The sequence below is a fragment of the Talpa europaea genome (genome assembly GCF_964194135.1).
Source record: "Talpa europaea genome assembly, chromosome: 13".
Taxonomy (NCBI): Eukaryota; Metazoa; Chordata; class Mammalia; order Eulipotyphla; family Talpidae; genus Talpa; species Talpa europaea.
The window spans coordinates 61194346-61219554 of NC_140080.1; the positions used below are offsets into that span (position 1 = coordinate 61194346).

At 36.3% G+C, this 25209-nt stretch overlaps 1 protein-coding gene across 2 annotated transcripts; it reads left to right on the forward strand.

Annotated features, from left to right (window-relative positions):
- Window positions 1–409: 409 nt before the first annotated feature.
- On the forward strand, window positions 410–23550 carry RIOK3 (RIO kinase 3; the record flags this gene model as incomplete). Of its 2 annotated transcripts, none has more annotated exons than XM_084252303.1 (13): window positions 410–472; window positions 7576–7691; window positions 8227–8372; window positions 8465–8572; window positions 8776–8885; window positions 9985–10128; window positions 10789–10916; window positions 17721–17918; window positions 19230–19389; window positions 21134–21214; window positions 21304–21393; window positions 22248–22355; window positions 23236–23550. In XM_084252303.1, the coding sequence occupies 13 exons, from the start codon at window positions 410–412 to the stop codon at window positions 23338–23340; spliced, it is 1557 nt and encodes a 518-aa protein (XP_084108429.1). In that variant the 3' UTR covers window positions 23341–23550. The 2 variants fall into 2 exon arrangements, with proteins under 2 accessions (XP_084108429.1, XP_084108430.1); XM_084252304.1 differs by having other exon boundaries at window positions 8275–8372.
- Window positions 23551–25209: the final 1659 nt, after the last annotated feature.

Genomic DNA, 25209 nt, shown 5'->3' on the forward strand with positions numbered 1-25209 from the left:
AAGGAAGGAGAACGTGGCTGCGGGAGAACACAAGCCGGCCACAGGATGCCACTCCCGGCCAGACGAAGCCGCTCCCGCCCCTGCGATGCTCCACACGCTAGACTGACCACAAGACCCCGCCGCAGGCAGCGACCGGAAGTCCAGCCCCCAGGGGCGGGGGAACGTGATGACTGCCTGGACAGAGCGGCCAATCAAAAGCGACAGTCTCCGCCCCGCCCCCAAGAGGGCGGAAGAGGCGAGTTCTAGTTCCGGACGCGGCCACCGCCGGCGTCGCCGCCGCCATCTGTCATCTCAACTTCAACACCAGCAAGCCCGCCGCCCCTGCCCCGCCGCCTGTCTCCTCTGCTAAGGCTGCTTCGCGGTTGTGCCACCTCTCTGCTCTGTTCTCGTCGCGCACTTCTTTCCTTACATGGATCTAGTCGGAGTAGCGTCTCCTGAGCCCGGGCCAGCGGCGGCCTGGGGTGCCAACAAGGTGAGTGGCTGTCGGAGCTGACGCATCTGCCTGGACTGGTTCTCTCGGGGGGCTCGGAGGGGGTGACAGGCGCCGAAACGGCTCCGCTGGTGACTTGGGAAGTTCTAGGCAGGAGCCCAGCGAACTCAGAAATGGGGGGCGGGCGGTCGGGTGGGAGTGGCAGAGACGGGGAGGGTGACCGGGGCTGCCAGAGGCCCCATGTCTGGTTCTGCCCCTTGTTTTCCAGAGGCCGTAGCGAGTATCTGGGCAGGACTTGCTTAGAAATGCTGGCAAGCATGATCTTGTTTTTCATCCCAGTGAGTCAGCTGAATAATAAACAGCATGATAGGGCTGTGGTTAGGAAGCCGTTGCCTAATTTGACAAGTGTGGTTATCCTGACTGGGCAATTTCTTGTTTTCGAAATATTAAAAGATAAACCCAGTCACACTCTCCCTCCCCCAGATCTATATTCAGTTGTGTTCTACATATTGTAAAACAATTAGGAATTCTCATCACCTGCTTGCGTTTTAACATTGAAACTTTTTTTGTAATGGCCCACTCTTACATTCATGTCACATTGGTTTCTGGTTTTCAGGCTGCTCCGTTTCATAATCTCATTGGAAGAATAAAAGATTGCCACTTTATTGAGGGTTTGCTTGCAAGCAAGAGTGCTTCCTTTGAGAGTTTGTGTTCCTCAAATTAAGGTCGTGAAGAAATCCAAATTTTAAAGCTACATAAATGTTCTTTACTTCCTAACATTGTTAGCGAAAATTTTTGTTCCACTTAAAGAGTGCTAGTTGTGAACAGGAAAAAAAAAAGAGTTAATTAGCTATATTATAAAGGAAAATTAATTTGATAAAAGTTCTCATGCAACTGAAGGAAGAAAGCTATGCTACTGGCAAGTGTAGTTATACACTTGCTATTGTTTGTGTGTGTGTCTGTCTATTAAGGTCTTGTTTACAAGGCCAAGTGATCAGCAGGCATAAAAGAACAAAATCAGTATATAGACAGACACTAATAAATACATACTTTGCATGTTAAATTCCCCCAGGTAATTATCCATAAAGGCAGGCAGAAATCTCAAATACATCCTAACCTCAACAAATTTCACTTTCAAAACTAATTCAGCAATAAAATATTTGATGTTACTTCCTCAGAACTATAAATTTCATTTTCATCGTTCAACAGCCACAAAAAAATCACCCGGGGGTTTATTAATGTCCTATTGGGAAGACAGTGTTTTAGCAGGCAAAACAATTTGGAAAAAAACTGCAAGTATCACTTAATCCTTTCCTTCTCTAACCTCTTGGAAGACTGAAATGATTATAGAAGGGGGTAAAGATTTGAGGAAGGCCTTGAAAATGGAAGACTGTTAAATGCTGTGATTCTAAAACTTTTTGATCAAGACCTTTTTATACTCTTAAAAATCAAGGACCCTAAACAATTTCTAATTCTGTTGGTTATATCTAGTGGTATCTGTCATTTCATAAATTTAAAAGATATTAAGTGATTTTAAAGTTATGTTTAAGTAACATGTTTATATCTTAAAAATCACTATTTTTCTCAAACAATTGAAGAGAATAGTACTATTTTGCATTTTTGTAATTTGTTTAATATGTCATAATAGAAGACAGCTGGATTCTCCTCTTTTTCTTTCAACCTGTTGCAATATGTGTTGGTTGAAGTATTTGAAGAAAATTCATCCTCACAGATCTGTACATTATAGTAGGTATATTTGAAAATGAGTAATAAGAACACACTAATAAGAACACAGCATAACTGAGAACTGGGTTAATTTCTAAATGCAATCAAAAAAGATAAACTCATGCAATTTGCAGCAACATGGATGGAGCTGGAAGGGATCATGCTCAGTGAAATAAGCCAGAAAGAAAAAGAAAAGTACTGGATGGTCTCACTCATAGCAGGAATTTAGAAAATCTAAATAAGAGACCAGGAAAAAGACTACTTATAATAAAGTAAAAATCAAAATCAACAAGCAACTATAAACCAGACACATGGGGGGGGGTGTTGTATAACGAGTATAACCAAGATGAAAATGCACACATTGTGCAAAAATGAAAAATGATGTAAAAAATATATAAAATAAAAATAAATATGCATATTTATATTCTATTTTTGAAAATTCTGAAAAACACAAGCCCACAGTCTATAGCCATTAGAGTGCTGTCATAGTGTCTTCATTATAAACTTTGGAAAACTCCACTCCACCCGAGGGAGAAAATGAGAAAAGACAGTGCCTTAGTACTATTATGAAAATAATTTGACCTTACAGACACTTTGAAAGTAACTTGTTCCCATCCCCAGGATTGTCATAAAATGCTATTATGGACAAGAATTTTAGGAGCTATTCCAAGAAGGAAAGATTGGCAAACTGTAGGCAAAGGTGAGGAAGTGGTCACTCATTTGAAAAGAGAGTTTAGTGGTGTTTCTGAAAGCTGTCAAGGTTATCGAAAACAAGGAGAGGCTGAGGAACTCAAGCCAAGAGAAGCCTAAGGAGACATGAGATGACTAAAATGGGTCCTGGAATAGAGAAAGGACATTAAGGGAAACTCTAGAATCTGAATAAAATATGGTCTTTACTTAATAATAATGTATAAATATTCTTCCATTAATTACGACAAATGTACAATACTAATACAGGGGGAGTTAGGTCTGTAGTACTCTTTCCTAACTTTGTAGTACTTTTTCCTAACTCTTTCCTAATTTTGCAGTTTTCCTGCAAATCTAAAATTACTTCAGAATTAAAAGTTGTATTTTTTTTTTAAATAGGTTAATGATGGTCTATAGCCCCAGATCATGTTTTCCACAGACCCTTGTCATGATATGGCAGACCTAATTGTCTGCCACAAAAAAGTGGTTTTTTTAATATATATATGTATATATATATAATATATATGTATGTGTATATATGTATATATTTGTTCTGCTTTTTTTTTTAATTTCTCCCTGCCTAGATTATATCTGCTTGAGTAGAAAAGAGACATTCCTGTGGATTATGGTTCTTTCGACTTGCTTCAATTTGAGGACTGAATTTTTGTAACTAAGCATCCACTTTATATCTGTTGTTTTTTATTTTAGTTGATTTTTTTCCTCCTAATTGTAGTAAAACTTTTTTTTTTTTTTAAAGCGGGATGGGCACCTAGGGTGGTATTTCTAGAAGGTAAGAGGAAAGAGGGATGATTCCCTTCAATCTGCAGCCAGCCAAGTGTGGGAAAATGTGGTGGTAATGAAGACCCCCAAGGAGCAGAGTTCAGTGGTGATAATTTCCCAGAGAAGAAAACCAGGTGGGTCTTAGGGCTCTTCCGTAAATAGTAAAGAAAGAATCAAGGAACTGGTTGTGGACTTGATAGATAACATTTTAAACAGAGTAGCTGGAAAGGATTAAGCTGGATCAGATCTTAATATAATGGGGAGTTTATGTTGTTCATGGGAATAGTAGGAAATGACATCAGATAGCTTGGATAGAGCAAGATTATGGCGGGCTCCCCCCATCTCTTTACATTTATTATTGTTATTACTTTAATATTTAGCAAAGTTTCTCAATTCACAGAGTATATGGTTTATTGAGGAATTGAAAGATGATGACACAGGATTTCCATATGTACATCACATGGTATGCATTCATTAAAGAGCCCCCAGAAAATTCTCTAAGCTCACCTTGGGGTGGTGAACCCCTTGGGCCAATGGAGGACCACTGTCTGTCCCTGCTCTGCAGCTGTCCTCCACACAGCCTAAAAAAATTTCATGGAGGGCGTTTGACTATTGGTTTAAAGAGTTTAGATTTGATTTTAAGGTATCCTTAAAGGTAACCTTTTGGAAGTCAGTTTCCTCAATGTGAGGTGGCCCAGCTAAACTAGTCAGCAGCGGTATCAGGAACTATAGCTCTAAAGCTTTAAGTTTTCAAGGCACAGTATCAGTAGGTGTAGGCAATTAGAGTATCTTGGCATGATCTGCAATCTCTACCAGCTGTGGTTCCTTTTCTGATTCTGTCTCCTGTGGGAGCAAGTAAATCTCTGTCTCAAAATAACTCAATTACATCATCAATTTTGCCTTTTCCAAGAAATTGTCAGTTAATATTTAAACACCTTGGCAGAATTATTTGACTATTAGCAAAAGACTAGAAGCTTCAGAATTGGGTGGCAAAGGAGCAAACTTCAAGATGGAAAAGGGCTTTAGAATAGTAGAGATTAAAAAAAAAGCTTTGGACCTCTACAACCTAGAGACATCCTGAAAGTTCCAGAAATATCTACAGTGTTTCCTTTTGGCACATGTCCTATTTAGTAAATGTTTTGATTGGCTGTTTATGTTTGAAGATCTAGGCTGGGCTCTTAAGAATGTTAAGACCTCACCCTTCAATTGGTTTATTCTGTTCTGTGGTTGATGCATTAACTAATACAGTAGTCTGTCCTGCACTGTGCTTACACAGGCTATAGGAACAAAAGGAAAGGACCTAAATTTGAAAATGAGACAATCTTATGAAGAGGGTGACATTTATTTAGGGGAAATAGAGAAGGGGGGGGAACCATAGAGAAGACCCGGTGTGAAGGCGTAAATATGCCATATTTAACATATAATTAGTGTTGCCAGAGCATAGGATGGGTGGGAGTTGAGAGTAGGAAAATAATTAGGTCAAGTTGTGAAGGCCATTTCTTGTTGAGAAATTTGGATTTTACACCAAAGGCAATATAGCGCTTTGCTATACTGATTAAGGATAAGGTAATTAGGAAAGTAGTATAGCAAAATGCTGAGTGCAGACTCTTAATTTCTACTGCCTTATCTCAAATCGTGGCACTTCCACCTACAGTGTTATTTTGGATTAAAAAAACTGTCTCAGTTTCTAAATCTATAAAATAGGATGATATTGCAATTACTTGTGTGACAATTAATCCATGTAAGTTATCTGTATTTAGCCAATCCATGTATTATCTGTATTTAGTGACTTAAACATAGCATTCTAATGTCTGTTATGATACTGTTAGTCTTTGCAAAAGGTGATTAAAAGTACTGAATTAGAGAATACTGTCATTGCCTTTTAGAACTGGACTTTGAAACTGACCAGGCCAGGCATTTCTAGGTTAAGTGGCAGCATTCCATCTTCCACCTGGAGGATACAGATAGAAGTCATATGGTCAAATGATTAGCTATATTCTCCAGATTTTAAAGAACTTAAAGATTCCAAACCTCAAAATCCTTACCAGGAGAGTGCTCAACTGCTGATAAGATTTGAGTGAATGAAGTCACACCAGACCTTGAGAAAGTCTACCTGTTCTCTCCAGGTCTAGCAATATAAAGCCAAACAATTCAGCAAGATGTCACTTATTGAGTCTGGGTGCCTCTTACCAGACTCAGGGTAAGCCTGTATGAACTGGATTCTCATTCATTTAGGCATAAATATAGTTATCATTTACCACCCATAATTGCTGTACCCTAACAGCCTAAGCCAAGGAAATTCTTGAACCTCCATGCTCTGGAACCTGAACAGGGTCAGTTGCACAGTTGTGTGGAAGTCACACCAACAGGTCAGAAGGCCAACTAGAGGGCCTATCCTGGCTTAAGCGTGATTAAACAATTTTTGTTGCTAAGTTGGGTATCACCACAAGCTTTATTCTAAATTAGAAACGCAGTAACTCAGTAGTAGTTAAGGAGTGAATTTGGTTTTTGTCCTAAACACACTGGGAAACAATAAAAGCTTTTAGTAAGGAAATGGAAATAATTAAATCTACATTTTAGGAAAACCATTGTGATATCTTGTGGAAAATGGAAACAAGCAGGACTAGAAAACAAAAAAAGTTAGAGAGCTCTTCATGTAGCCTGTAGATGGAAGGCTGATACCTTGAGTAGAATCTCTGTTGGGGGGACTAGAGAACTTGTTCTGTCTGGGCAAATTCAAGAAATATTTGCATGTCTAAGTTAGTATGAGTGGTCTTAATAACTAGATTATAAGTGTAATCATTTGCTGCTAAGTTACATTTGCCCCCTCAAAATAAGGAATTGTAGAAAAAACATATTTCAGAGGGCTTAGATAGTGATGTCACCAAGGAAGGCCAACTCACAGAATATTACTTTGCTATAAATGTATTGTTTCAACAATCTAAATACAGTTTTTGTTGTTTGTTACTGTTTTTGTTTTGGCATATTCTAAGATGACTTGAGAGGGGCAGACACACTTTTTATAGTTAGAAGACTTGCTGCTGAAATTAGAATGAGCTATAACTCCTAATTGGGCTTTAAATTGTGCTAGTTGATACAGTCTGTTCCTATAAGAATCTACCTGGAAGCCAAATTATAAGCAGAAGGTTGCTTGGGAGCATGGACTCAGAATAAGGGGTTTTATATAACCTCATTGGCTAATGGAATGATGCTGTAATAGCCTGGTGCCTCCCCTCAACTAAAAAGACACACCTAATTAGAGAGTATATATGGCTGTTTTAGTCTACATTTATCTTTGATTAGATTTGAGCTGGGCCATTTTTGACTTTTAAGAAAATGTCTGCGGGCCTCTGGTGGCTCAGCGTTTGAGCGCTGGGTTGCGAAGCTGCCCGCAGCCTCTGCAGCGCCAGTTCTATCACCTGGCGAGGGTCCCACATGGCGTGCAGACCTCTCCTGCCGCCCGCTGCTCCCCTCAGCAGTGTATTTCGTCATTCTGCCTGTTCTACTCTCCGTTCTGGTGAATTCTCTCACCCTCCCCTCCCGCGCCTCTGACTGTACCCAGTGCTTGCATAAATAAATAAATATTTGGGGAAAAAAAAAACTTCTAAAAAAAAGAAAATGTCTGCATGTTTAATAATGAACAATGATGTAAAAATAATATAAAAAAAGAAAATTTCTGCAAATGAGTGATCATTCATTTTGGGTTGGTTTAATTATTTTAATTCTTTTTATTTTACTTATCGTTTTTTTAAACCTTTTTCCCCCAAAAAATATATGGTGGACAATAAAGCTGTATCTTTATCCTTTTTTCCCCTGCCGCGATCCCTTATACCCCTTTGACCCCTTCCTTTTTTCATTGATCTGTGTCTATTTTTATGGCAATTTTGAATACAATGATGACATAATAATTTCATCATTATGAATTCAGTGGTAACCCCCCTCTTTTTTTATAGTGTCCATGGGCTACCCCTCAAAATACAATATCCTGTTCTCTGGCTGATGTAATGAGTGAACAGTTGGCTAAAGAATTACAGTTAGAAGAAGAAGCTGCTGCTTTCCCTGAAGTTGCGTAAGTAACTGTTTTATCTAGCAGCTTATTATTAACAAAATTCAAGGATTTCATTAGTGTTTATCATGACAGGTGATTAAGAAACAGAGTTAGATAAGCAATGCAGTAGAAATAACTCTGTGCTGGGAGACCTCTGATAGTGAGTTTTAGTCCTAATTCTATGACTAGTTTTCACTATTTTCAAATTAACAAATAATGAAATAGGGCACAGTTTTGATCAAATTTTCCTTTTTCAATATATGTTATCTCTCCTTTGGTCAGAACACAGAACAAATGAATTCTGGTTCCAGTTTAGATTTTAGTGTAGGCCCGTTAGCTTTTCCTTTTAATTCTCTTAATTATAGTTGGTGCTCTCACAGTGGCTACCACTGGTCAGAGGGCAGCTGACCAAGAAAGGGTGGATGGTTTGGTAAAGTTCTCTCTCATTGTTTCTTCAGTACAATTTTAACACTGAAAAGGTACATCCAGCTCTTAACCCATAACATCTGTTTATACAAGCACATTGTATTAGTTTATATTGCCTTATTTTGAATAGTGTTGCTGAAGGACCATTTATTACTGGAGAAAACATTGACACTTCCAGTGACCTAATGCTGGCTCAGATGCTACAGATGGAATTTGACAGAGAATATGATGCACAGCTTAGGCGTGAAGAAAAAAAATTCAATGGAGATAGCAAAGGTACCATGACCTTATTGTGACAACTCCATTGGGTGGTAGAAAATGCTTATGATGTGTTTTAAATAAATCTTCAACTGTTTTTGCCTTTTAAGTTTCCATTTCCTTTGAAAATTACCGAAAAGTACATCCTTATGAAGACAGTGATAGCTCTGAAGATGAGGTTGACTGGCAGGATACCTGTGATGACCCCTATATACCAGGTATCAGTGTTTTTATTTTCGGGGGGTGGGGAAGAGGAAGGATGGGGTTATGGAAAGAGTTAGTTTTCTAGTAATTTCTTGTATATTTATATATGTTATCTCATTTGGTAACTGACTGTTAGATACAGGTATCTTTGTTAGCAGTGTTGAATATAGCAGTTTAGTCCTTGCTATTTTTACATACTTGTCTTAATCACTTTTAGCAAAACCAGTTCCTACTCCAAAAAAGGGTTTTATTGGAAAAGGAAAAGACATCACCACCAAACATGATGAAGTAGTATGTGGGAGAAAGAATACAGCCAGAATGGAAAATGTGAGTTCCAGAAAGTATTATATCTGAATCAGATTTATTAGAATAAGTTAAAAATATAGGTTTCCTAATACAGTATCTTAAATTTCTAAAAATATTTCTTGTCCTTTCTAAACATGTTTTAGATGCCAATATAGCAATGCCGTGGAAACTCAGTCGCTAATGGATTAATGTACCTCAGAGTAAAATTCTATAACATTTGCTTTACACTGATTTTAAAATTAAGAAATCATTCTTAGGAAAGTAGCATTTATTTTTCAGCATATTATTTTCCATAAAGTGGTACTCCTGCCAACAAACAGGCATGGTGACTGAGGGATAGCTATGGGAAAGGGAAATACTCTCTATTATATACCCTGTCATACTTACTGAATTTTTTTGTCTTGTATCTGATCTACCCCTGCAAAAACAGAAACAGAATGTAATTTTTTAAAAATAGCATTCTTCCTCTTTCATAAATACTGTGGTTAATATAAAACATTTAGTCTTCAGAGCGTAACACTTGCTAAGTAAACATTAAATTCTAGAAATATTCTAGATCAGTAGGACTTTCTATGATAATACAGATGTTCTGTATCATATAGTAGCCATATTTGACAACTGAGCACTTGAAATTTGGGTGGTATGACTGAGGAATCAGATTTTTCTGTTTTATTTAATTGTCCACATATGTATTGAACACGCAGCTCTAGAACACAATTGTAATGGTGTAGACATACCTTGCTATGCTAACCTGCTCAGAAATGATTAGGAAAGTGTATTCCTTTTGGTTAGATTTGGGGTTACCTTCAAATATTAATGTGCTCTTTGATGTAAAAGCAAGGTACAAACCATGCTCAAAGACCTTAAATTTTTATATGTGATTGGCTGTTTTCTGTTCATAAGAATGCTTCTCTTAAATAGTATTGTTTTCCCCTTTCTTTTGGGTTTATCAGTGAGTAAATTTATTTTCTCTGTTATACCTATATTTTACCTCTGCTTTCATAGCACAATCATCTATTGGGTAGGAAAACTGTTCCAAGTAAAGACTGTTCTTATTTTGGTTTGTTTTTACTGTCCCATTTTAAAGTATTTAAATTCTAATTCCTCTTTTTTTTGGCAGTTTGCACCTGGGTTTCAAGTAGGAGATGGAATTGGGATGGATTTAAAACTATCAAACCATGTTTTCAATGCTTTAAAACAACACGCCTACTCAGAAGAACGTCGAAGCGCCCGCCTCCATGAAAAAAAGGAACATTCTACTGCAGTAAGTATTTTTAAATTTTTTTTCTTTAATGGATTCATATTAGAAAACTTCATGCTGGGAGAAAATGACAAAACAAACTTCATATTTGGTTTGTTTCTATGCGATTGACCTTTCAAATCAAAGATGTAACTAAAACCCAAGTAGCTTTCTAGTTGACTTTTCAGATTTAATATAATGGTTATTTATCACTTACTGTCAAAGGTAACATTTTAGTGGTCCTTATTAATTCAGACTGTATAGTTTACATTGAATATCAATGTTGCAAGATTTAAAAAAAATTTACTATTAAATTATTGACATTAATTAAAAGACAATTTAGTAGTCTCGTGCTTTATATTAATGAATCATGGCCAATATCTGGAGAATAATTCTTAACAAATGATAAGTAACTCTAAGGTATTTAAATTTTGGAGATAAAGTAAGGTTTTGACTAAGCTAGTATCTATCTTTATGGTTCTTTCAGCTATTCACTTTCAAAAAGTTATAGTGATAGGATGAATTGTATCTTGACATGATATTTTGAAGAACCTGTAATATATACATCTAGGTAAATTTAATAATTTTTTTAAAGTATGTATTTATTTTAAATGTTAGAATAGCTCAGAAAATGTTTCATGATTAAAGGTCATATTTATACTTATAGCACCTTATCTTTTGCAGGAAAAAGCAGTTGATCCTAAGACACGTTTACTTATGTATAAAATGATCAACTCTGGAATGTTGGAGACAATCACTGGCTGTATTAGTACAGGAAAGGAATCTGTTGTCTTTCATGCATATGGCGGGAGGTAAATGAATAAAATATACTATTTTTTGTCAACAAAATTTTAACTCCTTCCCACTACACAAAATTAAGTTTTTTTTTAAACTTAAAAACATCACTTTTCAAAATTGAATAAATTGCTTCTATATTTCAAAGGAAAAATAAAGGATCCTCCTAACCCTTTATTAAAAAACCCAATAATAATAATAACAATAATAAAAAATCTTATTAGAATCCATAAGGAACCACTGAGAATTTGAACTTTGCCTTTGGTTTTCTTGGCTTTATTTAACTAGTCCTTCTTTCTAGATAAGACATACATTTATAAACATATATTGAATTATACTGTCAAGTTCCAAAATTAAAAGGATAAAAACAAATGCTAAGATTAAAAAGCTCAGCATTTTTCAAGCTGTTTTATCTGTATCTGTATCATCAAGCTGTAAACCAGTTTGAAAACTGACCCCTCACCTCATGGGACATTTGTGGGGATAAATAAGATCATATTTGATTATATCTGCTATTATATCTGTTAGTAAGCATTCCTGCCCTCTTTCCAAGTTTCAATTGAGGGTTCCCTGAGACCAGGGAAATGTAATAATACAGATTATTTTTAAATAATGAGTACTCATAATAAAAATTAAAACTTTACAGAATGGATTAAAATGAAAAGCAGCCTTTATTTTACCAGTTCTTGCCCCACAAATCTTTTCTCTAGTGGTAGGCACTATTAAGTTTTTAGTTTAGTGTTCCAGAAATTTTTATGTACATGTTCCTTACTTTGTTTATAGAGAAGAAATTGTACTCCACATTCAGGAACTTAGTTTTTTAGTTAGGATCTTTGTATTACTGGTTTGTGTCACTGCATTTTTATAGTAGTACAATTCCATTGTATGATTATAAAGGAGTATCTTTGTATTTATACCTTGGTGTGCTTTGCAAATATATGTGTAAGCTAAATTTCTAACATTGAAATTGTTGGGGCAAAAGACTATATGTACTTCTCCCCATTTTGTTAAATAGTGTTTGGCCTCAATGATGGAAAATACCAGATTTTACTCCCTGTTTCGCCTCTGAGCTAGCTATATAGCAAGCAGTTTTTAAAAATTTTTTTACTGAAAATTTAAAATATTTTTTTCTTGTGTGTTGTGCCAAAAGCCAAAAAATCTTGAACTTGTGTTTTTCCTTTAATGGTAAGGCAAATGCCATTTTCCCTCTGGCTAGTCAAATCTGTATGTTGAGTATATTCCAAATGTTAGTAGATTTTGGCAGATTGCCTTCTCAGAAGGTTACCTAATTTAGCTCCCACTAGCAGTATGACACTGTTCCCCTCATCCTCATCAGAGCTAAGTATTGCCAAATTTGATAGTAATTATCAGTATAAAAGATGAAAAGTAACCGTTTGATATTTTGCTGTATTTATTTAATTATGATTAAGGTTGTAACTTTTTTTTTCCCCCGCAAGTATATCAGCCACTTGTATTTCTTTTTATTGTCCATTGCCTTTTTTATCCTTTGTCCATTTTCTGTTATAGCTAATGATATATTGATATATGAATGATCTCTTTTTTCTTCTGTTGGACTTAGTATCTAATCTATACTTTGGCATTTATGAGTTAGCAAAGCTAGAGAGCTGATAGGTTTATGTTAGTTTTCTCTACTATGTAACAGGTTACCACAAATTAAACAATATCCATTTATAATCCTATAGTTTCTGTTGGTAAGAAGTACAGACACATGGGCCTCCCTGGTGGCACAGCGGTTGAGTGCTGGGCTGCAAAGCTGCCCTCAGCCTCTGCAGCACCAGTTCGATCCCTGGCCGCCAGCGAGAGTCCCACATGGCGCACAGACCTTTCCTGCCGCCCACTGCTCCCCTCAGCAGTGTACTTCAGTCCTTCTGCCTGTTCTGTTCCCCACTCTGGCTCTGGTGAATTCACTCACCCTCCTGCGCTTCTGACTGTACCCAGTGCTTGTATAAATAAATAAATCTTAAAAAAAAAAAAGAAAGACATACAAACATGGTTAAACTGGACTTTCTGCTCAGGAGCTCATAGGACTGCAATCTGGCTATTGACTGGACTATGTTCCTTTCTGGAGCTCCCAGTCCTCTTCCCTGGCACAGTTCAATTCCTTGCACCCATAGGATTGATGTCTCTACTTTGTTGTTGTTTGTCAACCCTGGCTTGCACTCAGCTTCTAGAGGCCCTAGCAGGTCCTGGTCACATAGCCCTTTTACATTCCCTTCATGTCACAGTTCACTTATTCAAAGCTCACAGGAGAATATCTCTCACATCTGCTAAGACTGAGTGTTACATAATAGAATGTGTAATCATGGGAGTGGTTACGCCATCACCTTTGCCATATCATGTAGGCTAATCAAGTAAATTGCTAATTACACACTCAAGGGAGGAGATTATACTAGATTAGTTTAACAGGAGGCTGGGATTTTGGGGACTTTCTTAGGAGTCTGCCTACCACAAGATTGTTCTGGTTTTTAGCGCTCTAACATTAGCTGAGTAATAAACAATTATTTGAATAGTAACTTGTACTAGATTTTTCAGGGAAGAAAGTATAAGGCATGTTTGTTATTTTCAAAGAGCTTATGTGATAGCCAGGAGAATAACATTACAACAAAAACCATTATGTTCAATAAAGATAATTATATAATAGAGTGTATAGTTATCTAAGTGCAACCTTGTATGAGATAGGATTGTATGGGATAGAGAACAGAACAAAATCATTGCAATCCCTAAATCTGAATTTTAAAAATAAGTAAAAATACTAAGCTATTTATTGAGTACAAAAGCTAAGTTATAGAATAAATAATGTATAGCATCCATTTAAATTTTAAAGTCATGAAATTAATTTTTTAATAGATGTTTATATATGTGGATACTTATGTATGTGTCCGTTTTAAAAGATGAGAGATACTATTCATGATAGTGATTGCCTGTGGAGAGGTGGAATGTGGAATGAAACTACCTGCGGTGCTAATCAAAGAGAACTTTTAGTTTATAATGTTTAATCCTTAAAAAAAAATAGTAAAAGGGTGAGAATGGGAGAATTGAAATGGAGTGGTGAGGAGATTTGACAGTGGGGAGATTAGAAGGTCTGTTTAGAGGTGATAGGAAAGACAGCTGTATAAGCAAATAGCAAATTGGTAAGGAGGACATTAAAAGCCAGGCAGAGGGATATATGTAATTTACTAAGAAATAAGGACTTTTTTTTGTTTAAATAAATTTTATTTTTATATTCCCCATACTATTGCAACCCCCTTATTTTGACCCCAATCCCTCCCCTCCCCACCCCCCACCCCCCATAGAGTGTCTCTGGTTCATAGTTTTTTGTTGATTTTGATTTTCACTTTCTTATAGTTATTCATTTTCCTGGTCCCTTATTTAAGTTTTCTAGATTCCTGCTATGAGTGAGACTATCCGGTATTTTTCTTTTTCTTTCTGGCTTATTTCGCTGAGCATGATCCCTTCCAGCGCCATCCATGTTGCTGCAAATGGCATGTGTTTATCTTTTTTGAACGCTGAGTAATATTTCATGGTATATAAGTACCACATCTTCTTGATCCAGTCATCTATTTTTGGGCATTTGGGTTGTTTCCAAAGCTTAGCTATTGTAAATAATGCTGCTATAAACATAGGGGTGCAGGTGCTCTTTGGAATTGATGTTTCTGTGTCCTTTGGGTAAATACTTAGGAGTGGAATTGCTGGATCATATGGAAGCTCTATGTTTAGTAGGTCCAGAAATCTCCACACAGCTCTCCATAATGGTTGGACCAGTTTGCACTCCCACCAACAGTGTAGGAGAGTTCCTTTTTCTCCACACCCTCGCCAACATTTGTTGTTGCTAGTTTTTTTAATATGTGCCATTCTCACTGGTGTAAGATGGTATCTCATGGTAGTTTTGATTTGCATTTCCCTGATTACAAGTGATGTTGAACATTTTTTCATATGCCTGTTGGCCATTTGCATTTCCTCTTCAGAGAAGTTTCTTTTTAGCTCTTCTGCTCATTTTTTGACTGGATTATTTTCTTTGTTTTTGTTGAGTCTCGTCAGCTCTTTGCAGATTTTTGTGATCAGTCCTTTATCATTAGTGTTGTGTGCAAAAATGTTCTCCCAGTTGGTGGGGTTTCTCTTTGTTTTTGTTATTGTCTCTTTTGCTGTGCAGAAGCTCTTTAATTTGATGTAGTCCCAGCTGTTTATCTTTGCCTTCACTATCACTGCTTGGGGTGATGTGTCTGTAAAGATGTCTTTGATGTGCATATCACGTAGTGTTTCGCCTATATTTCCTTCTATGTATTTTATGGTTTCAGGTCTTATGACTAGTTCTTTAATCCATTTTGAGTTGATTTTTGTGTATGTTGTGAGGTAGTGGTCAAGCTTCATTCTTTTGCATGTAGCGACCCAGTTTTCCCAGCACCATTTATTGAACAAACTTTCTTTGCTCCAATGCATAGTCTTTGCTCCTTTGTCAAAGATTAGTTGACCATAAATCTGTGGGTTTATTTCTGGATTTTCTATTCGATTCCATTGGTCTGTGTGTCTGTTCTTGTTCCAATACCATGCAATTTTGATGATTATGGCTTTGTAGTATAGTTTGAAGCCTGGGAGTGTGATGCCTCCATTCCCTTCTTTTTTTTTTTTTTTTTTCAGGAGAGCTTTGGCTATTTGGGTTTTTTTGTGATTCCATATGAATTTCATCAATAATTGTTCTATTTCTTTGAAGAATGACATTGAAATTTTGATTGGAATAGCATTGAATCTGTATATTGCTTTTGGTAGGATGGCCATTTTAATAATGTTTATTCTTCCAATCCATGAGCAGGGGATGTCTTTCAAAGATATAAGGACTTTTTAAAGGAGATGAAATTTTTTTTTTTAAAGATTCATTTATTTATTTACACAAGCACTGGGTACAGTCAGAAGCGTGGGAGGGTGCGAGAATTCACCAGAGCCAGAGCGGAGACGAGAACATGCAGACTGATGAAGTACACTGCTGAGGGGAGCAGCGGGCGCAGCAGGAGAGGTCTGCGCGCCATGTGGGACCCTCGCCCAACGGCCAGGGATCGAACTGGCACTGCAGAGGCTGCGGGCAGCTTCGCAACCCGGCGCTCAACCGCTGCGCCACCTGGGAGGCCCCTAACGGAGATGAATCTTACAAACTATCCTGGAGACCATCCAAATAAGAAATCTATCCAACATTTTTGATAGGACTTCATCTAATTTATGGTCAAACTATTCCAGTGACAGGAAGTTCTCAAAATCCAAGAATTCTGTATATTTTTATATAATTGTGAATTTCTTCCTTGTATAGAATCTCTAATTTGTCTCCCTGAAGTGAATTCATATATTCATCAAGTATTTATGCAGCTACCATGTACTGGGTATTCTTTTAGGTGCTGGTTATACAGCAATGAATGGAGGAAGGAAAGTCCCTGCTCATAGAATGCACTTTCTCTCCACCTCATCTTCCTTCCAAGATGACAATAATTAAAAATATCAGATATAGGCTATCCAAATAGTTAAAATATGGTGATATAGTGATTGGTTGACTACTTTTTATTAGTAGCACAGGGAAGTTTTCTTTGATGATGTGCTGTTTAAACTAAGATTGGAATGACTCATCTAAGGATATAGTATCAAAGATCAGGTGGAAGAACATTTGAGCCCAGAGAACAGCAAGTGCAAATGGCCTGTATTATAGGCATTAGCAGGCACAAACTTGGTGTCTTTGAGAGACCATAAGAAAGCCAGCCTGCCTGAAGCATATAGAGAGCAAGGAGATTGGAGAAGTTAGCAGTGGCTAGATTTGGTGAGAAACTTTTAATCCAGGGTAAGGAGTCACTCCTTATTTAAGTGCAGTTGGAACCAAAACTGATTTGATTTTCAAAATATTATTCAGACTGTTATGTGGAAAATGAATGATAAAAGGGAAAGAGAAGAAGCAATAAGCTCAGTTAAAAATTATTGTGGTAGTTTAAAGGAGAGATGACAGTGGTTTTGAGTAAGAATGTGGCAGTAAAAATGAAGACTAGGAGACCGTTGCTATTTGTTTTGAAGGTAAGAGTGAACAGTGTGTGCTGTTGGATTGGATATGGGATGTGAGAGGATAGATTCTCAGCTGGAGCAGCTGAGTGGTATCATCTTGAGACAAGAGCTGGGGGAAGGGGAATTAGGGAGCAGTTGTTAAAAATTTTGTTTTGGATATGTCAAATTTGAGATACCTGCTAGACATTCAAGTGATATCAAGTAGGGATCAGATAAATGGTCCTGAAGATAATGGAGAAAGTTAGAACTGATGATAGAAATACGGGAGTTAATCTATATGTAGATGATGTTTAAAGCTAGGAAGCTAAATGAAATTTCTGGGGTGGGGGGAGAAAGCAGTTATGAAGACAAGGGAATTACATAGGATCAGTTGGACTATCTGCTAGGATCGAGAGACTTTTTTAAACAACTGTTCTATTTTTTTTGCTTTTGTTGAATTTTGTTCTGAACCATCCCAGGTAGATTCTATCCTATTTTACAGTGCATATGTCTTCATTGTTCTTCATGCTTGATTGCATAGTCATTCAGCAAAGATTGCTTATGGATTGTTGAAAACTGATTGATAATTTATTTGAAACTATGTTTTATTTAAAAAAAAGAAAAAACCTAAAATTTTATTTAGTCCAAAAATTAAAGAATTTTTTTAAAAAAACAAGTCTTAATATTCTCAGAAAAGGTATAGAACTACTTTCATGTCATAGGATCTTTATTTTGAAATTGTTTTGTGACCTGGCCTCTTACATTAACTTAATTTTCTTTCTTCCACTTAGCATGGAGGATGAAAAGGAAGATAGTAAAGTAATACCTCCAGAATGTGCCATCAAGGTATTTAAAACAACCCTTAATGAGTTTAAGAATCGTGACAAATATATTAAAGATGATTTCAGGTTTAAAGATCGCTTCAGTAAACTAAATCCACGTAAGATCATCCGCATGTGGGCAGAAAAAGAAATGCACAATCTCACAAGGTAAAAGAAATCATTGTGCTAGAAGTCATGTTGGGTGATTCCCTTTTTGTAGTAGGCCAGGCAAAAAAATAAATCTTTCTATTATATTTATTTATAAATTATAAAAGGCCTTATAATTCTAGTGTTTTATGAGGCTTTCTATCATAAAACATTTCATGCATTTCACCTAGCCTGAATTCATACTTTTAGGATGAAAAGGCCATTTTCTTTTTTCTTTTGTCAGTAAAATTTGAGGGATATTAAATAATTTTTGAAGACATTTTATAATACAGCTACATATATACAATATCTACATATATATAATAGCTACATATATGTATATATAATATATAATATAATATGTGTATATAATATACATAATATCTTTTTTCCAATTTTCAATTAGACTCAAGTAATTTCTCTTTTGTTTCAGAAAATGTTTATTCATCTGATTGTTAGCTTGGTGTGGACAGGGTCTTACCAGTCCAGTTGTGTTTTGCATTTATTAGACTTGTTTCTCAATTCTCTAAGCAGTTTATTTTTTATCAAAGAATTTGTTTTATCAACCAAGTAATTGAGTAATCTTTCTCATTAAAAAAACCCTTTGTTGTCTTTATCCTTTGAAAATTTTAGTTTTTTTCTAAAGATGTTTGTTTTAAAAAATAATTATCCATGTTTATTAGTTGCAAAATTATTCTAGTTAATGGGACTGCTAAGTATTATATGATAATTTCCTGAGATATCTTGGCGCCCTATAACTTCTTTTCTGTACTAATGAGATCTCATCCCTCCCTTTTTAAAAATTCTTCAACCGTTCCCATAGTCTTTAGTGTAAATTGCAAAATCCTTTTGTGATAGGATTCTGCCCTTCTCTGTAACCTCAACCACATTTCTCTTCCACCTACTCAAGTTCCATCATTGATTTATATACACTCTCCAAATTAACAGTGTTCTTTAAAGCCACCATGCATTTCCACAAGCCGCTTCCAGCCTCTGATCAGCACTTCCCCCACACATTCTTCATCTAGCTAGTTCCTGTTCACCCTTTCTTCTAACAAGTCTTCCTCGATGCTGTGTTTTGCCATAGCTCCTACCCCACCTCTACCAGTGCATGTTCCACACTGCACTGTAATCATCTCCTCACTTGTCCATCATTTCCACTAGTCCACGGACTCCAAGAGAGCAGAGGCGTGTCTCACTGTCTCTGCATTCCCACCCTTCCGGGTTAGAGCAGAGTACCACCTCATTGCAAGCCCTTGTTAGCTATAATTGTTGAATAAATGAAATACTCTCTTCTGACCTTTACATTCTTAATCATCTCTTTCTGTATAGAATGCAGAGAGCTGGAATTCCTTGTCCAACAGTTGTTTTGCTCAAGAAACACATTTTAGTTATGTCTTTCATTGGCCATGATCAAGTTCCCGCCCCTAAATTAAAAGAAGTGAAGCTCAGTAGTGAGGAAATGACAGACGCCTACTATCAGACTCTTCACGTAAGTTGTGCCTTCTCAAACCATTCATACATGGACTTTTAAATTTTAAAAATATTTCCTAAAATAATACTATTTTAAGCCCATACAGCAAATGCAAACTAATATTTGTCAAAGAATGTTAACATTGAGGGGTTGTCTTTATCTCAATATGTAGGTGTCTTGAATGGTTTTAGAAAAAATCAAAGACGTATAGCAAGTGAGGACTCAACTGTTAGCATTAGTGACATAAAAGCCTGAAGCTTAGGGCCTCCCCGGTGGCGCAGCAGTTGAGCGCTGGGTTGCAAAGCTGCCAGCGGCCTCTGCAGCGCCGGTTCAATCCCCGGCTGCTCCCCGGCCACCAGAGGAGGGTCCCACATGGCGCGCAGACCTCTCCTGCCGCCCATTGCTCCCCTCAGCAGTGTACTTCGGTCCTTCTGCCTGCTCTGCTCCCCGCTCTGGCTCTGGTGAATTCTCTCACCCTCCCGCGCTTCTGACTGTACCCAGTGCTTGTATAAACAAAACAAACAAATAAAACATGCCTCTATTAAAAAAAAAAAAAAAAAAGCCTGAAGCTTATATTCATAAAATTTAAATAAAATTTGACATTACATTTAGTAGATAGAATGCCAGTTTATTTTATTTTTTTCTTGAATGTAAGAGTTAAAACAGCTAAGAAAATACTTTTTCTTTTGGGAAATTAGAAGGAAGCAGATTTGGTCTCATAAGATAGTGCTGATGAAAACCCAAGATGGTAGGAAGTGAGCAGATTTCATTGTTGGGAAACGTGTCAGGAATCTTGAAGAAGCTATTTATGCTACTGACAGCAATAGTGCTTGATCTTAGATCCTCTAGCCTAGGAAAATGCTCTCAATATTGTTCTTATGCCTCAGTATTATTTATTTTTCTCTGTTGTATTAATTGAACTGCAGAGACACGTATGCTTCTTACATAGCCTCTGCATGGATCACTCATGGCATGTAGCAGCTGATGTGAATATGAACGTGTTCTCCAAATTAATTTTTAAAACTACAGCTAGGGAGACAATCCAACTTTCTCTGCCTCCAATAGGAAAATACTTTCTGATGTCTTTTGGCAGTGGGGTGGCTGGGGAAGAGATGAAGGTAGTAATGTACCTTCCCTATTTGACTTTATTTAGAACTGAGAGACAAATGCACTCTGCTATAAAGCTAGAGTATCATGAATATATAATAAACCAATAATGAATATGTACTGCCACTTAATTTATAAAAATATCTCTTTCCCAGGATATCTGGCAGAAAATACTTTTTCTTTTCTTTTTTTTTTTTTTTTTTTTTGTGGGACTCTTGCCGGCGGCCAGGGAATGAACCGGCGCTGCAGAGGCTGCAGGCAGCCTCGCAGCCCAGCACTCAACTGCTGTGCCACCAGGGGAGGCCCCAGGAAGTACTTTTTACCTTACCCTTTTATGGCTTACCTAGGCCCCTTGGTTAGTGACCCTAACATAGCTGCTCTCTTTTGCATGTGGGAATCCAGGCCTTTCCCTTGGCTTCCTATTCTTGTTGCTGTCACATGGACAAGGAAGTCCCCATTGTCACACTGCTCCTTCACCTTCCCTTAGGAAAAAAAGAGCCCAATCCTATACTATACTATACTATACAAAGAAGAAGTAAGTTCTTTAACCTAGTTTTGTTTTTCTGGAAAATATGGCTAGACTTCAAGATTAAAGTTGTGTAGATATATAAGAATTGCTCCTTTTTTCCTAAATGTCTGCCTTGCCTCTTCACAGTTGATGCAACAGTTATACAATGAATGTACACTTGTACATGCTGACCTAAGTGAATATAACATGTTGTGGCATGCTGGGAAGGTGAGGAGTACATTTTGTTTATGTTCAGATTAAGTAACTTGATTAAATTCAAACATAAAAACGTTGCTGTGTGCTCCATATTTAAACAGGTCTGGTTGATCGATGTCAGTCAGTCTGTAGAACCAACCCATCCTCATGGCCTGGAGTTCTTGTTCCGTGACTGCAGGAATGTCTCACAGGTAGGTGTATAAAGGAATATGTGCTTTTTTGTGGAATATAACAGATTGAAATATTTTTCTCACTCCTAAGGTAAATAAGCTTACCATATTGAAGCTTACCAAATTGAAGGAAGCATTTGACTACTGGCTGTTTTTTAGATAAAAATACAAAGTCAATTTGTGAGTCTTCATTGTCAGCTAGAATTTGATTTTGCGTGCCTCATATTTGCTCTATTGAATTAAATTTCCATTTAGATTTTTTTTTTTGGCTCCAGATATTTGAGCAGTCAAGTAGACATTTAACACAAGTCCAGATCTTAAAGAGAAGCTGGCATGTGTTAATTCTGTGTGTTTAATGACATTTTTACCCATTAAACAAGATAATCTTATGGTCTGATCACTGTTTCTGTGAGGCAAAGTAAAGAGATTAGGGAAAGTAAAGCTCGGTAATCACAGAGTTGAGTCCCATTTGTTTGCTATTACAAAAGGAAATTAATTGTTACCAGCTGATAGAATTACCTTTATAGATACTAGAATAAACTCATATTGGAAATAACATTGAGCCTCCTAGAAAATGTTAATTCTTAGGATTTAACAGAATGTTTCAGTTTACACATTTAAAACAATGGCAAGCAACTTTATTTGCCACTAATATTTATAGCTTTGGGAAGTGCAGTGTGGCCAAATCCAGAAGATACCAAAGACATATGCGAGAGGACAAAAAGCAAGTTGAACCTGAGCAGAGTTAAACGTTGAAGTGGGTTTTAAAATTATGAAAACAATTCAGAGGTGTCTTTCTTATGCTATTCCATTTTTTTTGTTTCTATTAGAAGCTTGGTATAATACCTCTTGCTGATCTTGTATTTCTTTACTAGTTTTTCCAGAAAGGAGGTGTAAAGGAAGCCCTCAATGAACGAGAACTCTTTAATGCTGTTTCAGGCTTAAATATCTCAGCCGATAATGAAGCTGATTTCTTAGCTGAGGTAAGTAGTTTTGTCCATCTTTCATCTTGATGGCAGTAGATAACTGGATAAAGTAGATATCCTCTTAAAAACAAAGTTAGAGAGTTTACTTTTCTTGAGATGTTGTTTTTGTTTTTCCCAGGCTTAAATCATAGCATAAAGATACAGCAAAATACTTCAAGTAGTTCACGGGTTAAGATGGACAAAATAACACATTTGCAGTATACTTCTCTTTCCTCTACTTTATAAATCAGAAAGTTGACTGGTAAACATTCTGAGTGATACAAAAAGCATGGACCCTGCCTTTAACTAAACAAAATTAGAAGTGATCATTCTTAGAAATACCCACTCATCACAGTATGGATCTCGAAAACCATTTAAAAATCTCCTTCTAGAAAAGATCGCTTAAAATTGAATAAAAGCGAAAACGAGAAAGAGCAGCTAATTATTCCGGACGCAGAGAATGATTACAAGGTCTGTTCCAGAACTCCCCAGAATGACTTGAATTTGACCTAGCAGTGCTAGGCCTTGCAGATAGAAAAGTAATGGGAACATGCTAAGACCAGTCTCTAACTCAGTGCAGCCATTCAGTAAGCAGCTGTTATTATTGAATCAACCTTGGAATTTCCTTTTTCCTCTTCCCTGAAAACTTTGTAGTGTACACAGTTAGACATATCTGATTCTAGCTGCTAGCTTCATAAAGACGCTGGCCTGGGTAACATAGGCAAGTAAAAGACATACACGTGTGTGAATGAATATATGTGTGTATATATGCTTTCATTCAAGGCCAACATCATTAGAAATGACCTCTTTTTAAGAGAGTAAAAATACTGACTCAATTTAAACTATGGTTTTAGTGAAATGAGTTTTGACCAATGAGTTCAATTTATTAATTTTATAGATAGAAGCTTTGGAGAAAATGAATGAAGATCATGTTCAGAAGAATGGAAGGAAAGCTGCTTCATTTTTGAAAGATGATGGTCCACCAGTCTTATCTGATGAATAACAGCCATAGCCATTGCTTTCTTTTAATGTTAACACAGTGGTGATTGTCAGCTGTCAATGACAAATGAAGTTATGGGTGACTTGAAATACCAAAACCTGAGGAGTATACAATGGTGCTTCTGTGCTTTTTTTTCCCCCTTGTAATCCATATGCCAGATGTGTGGAATTTTTAGCTCGGTATTGAGAGAATAAAATGTCACTACCTCTCCTCTTATGAACAGGATAATATAATTCTTTCACAGCTTCAGGTTACCTAGCTGAAATAGACCTGATTTTACAGGATTCATGGTATGAGAATTTTTAAAATTTAGATAACATTTCCACATATGGAAGGAAAAGGACAGATGTGTTTAATTTGTAAGGGAGGCTTTTATTACATTTTATTTATTGCAACATTACCTAAATCGGCCTTTCTCACTTCTTTTTTCCAGTTTGTACCCATGATTCTAAAGGAAAATTTATTCTTTTAGTAGGTGTTATAAATGGAAATGTGTTTTCAGAATGGCTGATAGAAATAGATATAAGCAAAGTACATTTTATTGGTACATTATTAATAGCAACTAAATTTTACTTTTCCATACTGACATCCAAGAAAAGACATCATAGATTTCTGAAGAGATTCTAAGAACTTAACTTTTCAATTTTGTAAAATTTCACTTTTCAGCTTTTCCACATTTAGTGAAATGGTTACGATTGTCATTCATAGTGCAGCTGTTCTGCATTTACTATGAGAATGTAAATTACCTGAATGGCAGAATATAAAATTTAACCATGTTTCACATGTTTTAATGAAGTCAGTTTACATTGCAAACTATACAGTTATTGATTGATTTTAAGAGAAATGTAGCAAGTGATTTAAAGCTAGAAAGTAAAATCAAATGATGAGAAGTATGTACAAAAGAACCCAAATGCCAAATTAACCAACTAATTTGAACTATCTGGGCTCACTTTTGGTAATTTTTAATACTGACTGGCTGCCACTTCTTAAAGCAAGCACAGCTGGAAAATTACCTTGGCTTTGTTAGGATTGAAATTCATTATGAACTACAGCAATCTTAGTGAAGTCTGATTGGAACCACTAAAGACTCAGAATTTCTCTCTGGTAATAAATAGAAAGTAAAATCTGAATGTTATTTACACTTAAAGACTTCTCCTTTAACATTATTTTAAAATGCCAAATACTTTATTTCTAAAAAATATTTATTTTTGTTTCTGTTTTATAACTTCTAGCTGCATTTCAGAGAAGTGTGATTTTGGATCGATGGATAATCATTACATTTCTGAAATGTTTACTACTCTGAAACAAAGATTTAGATGACCGGAATTTCAGACAACTAATTTTAAAAACCATTAGCTATTTAAAACTTTTTTGTTTTGTTTTCTGACATACTCTGTTTGACAAAGAACAGCAAACCATTGCTGTCTGGCATTCTTAGAGTGTGCTGTGAACATGCTTTTTAAGAAATTAAAAATTAAGAGATCATTTTATAATTGTTTTTTGTGTGGTTTCTTCTTTTTCCTTATGTTAACATATGTGGCTCTGAGTTACCCCTGTGTGTAAAGTTAAGCAGTTCTGTTTTAAATGGTTTTTCCCCTCTCAACTTTTTTGTATTTAGATTTCACTTTTAAATGACCTAACTGTATGTTACAAATAAGTTTTGTCCCCTCTTCTGGATCAGAGAGTAATTTTTCTTTTTTCAGTGGAAAAATGTTGATTTTCTAAATAAGGAATCAAATACAAATGGGAAAATAACAAAATATGGAAATAAGACCTTGCCTCACTTTAAATGGGAGTGGATATATAAACATAAGTTATCAAAATAAGGGTGGAGGGAATTTTTATTTCAATAAGATAATTCCTCGTCAGTTT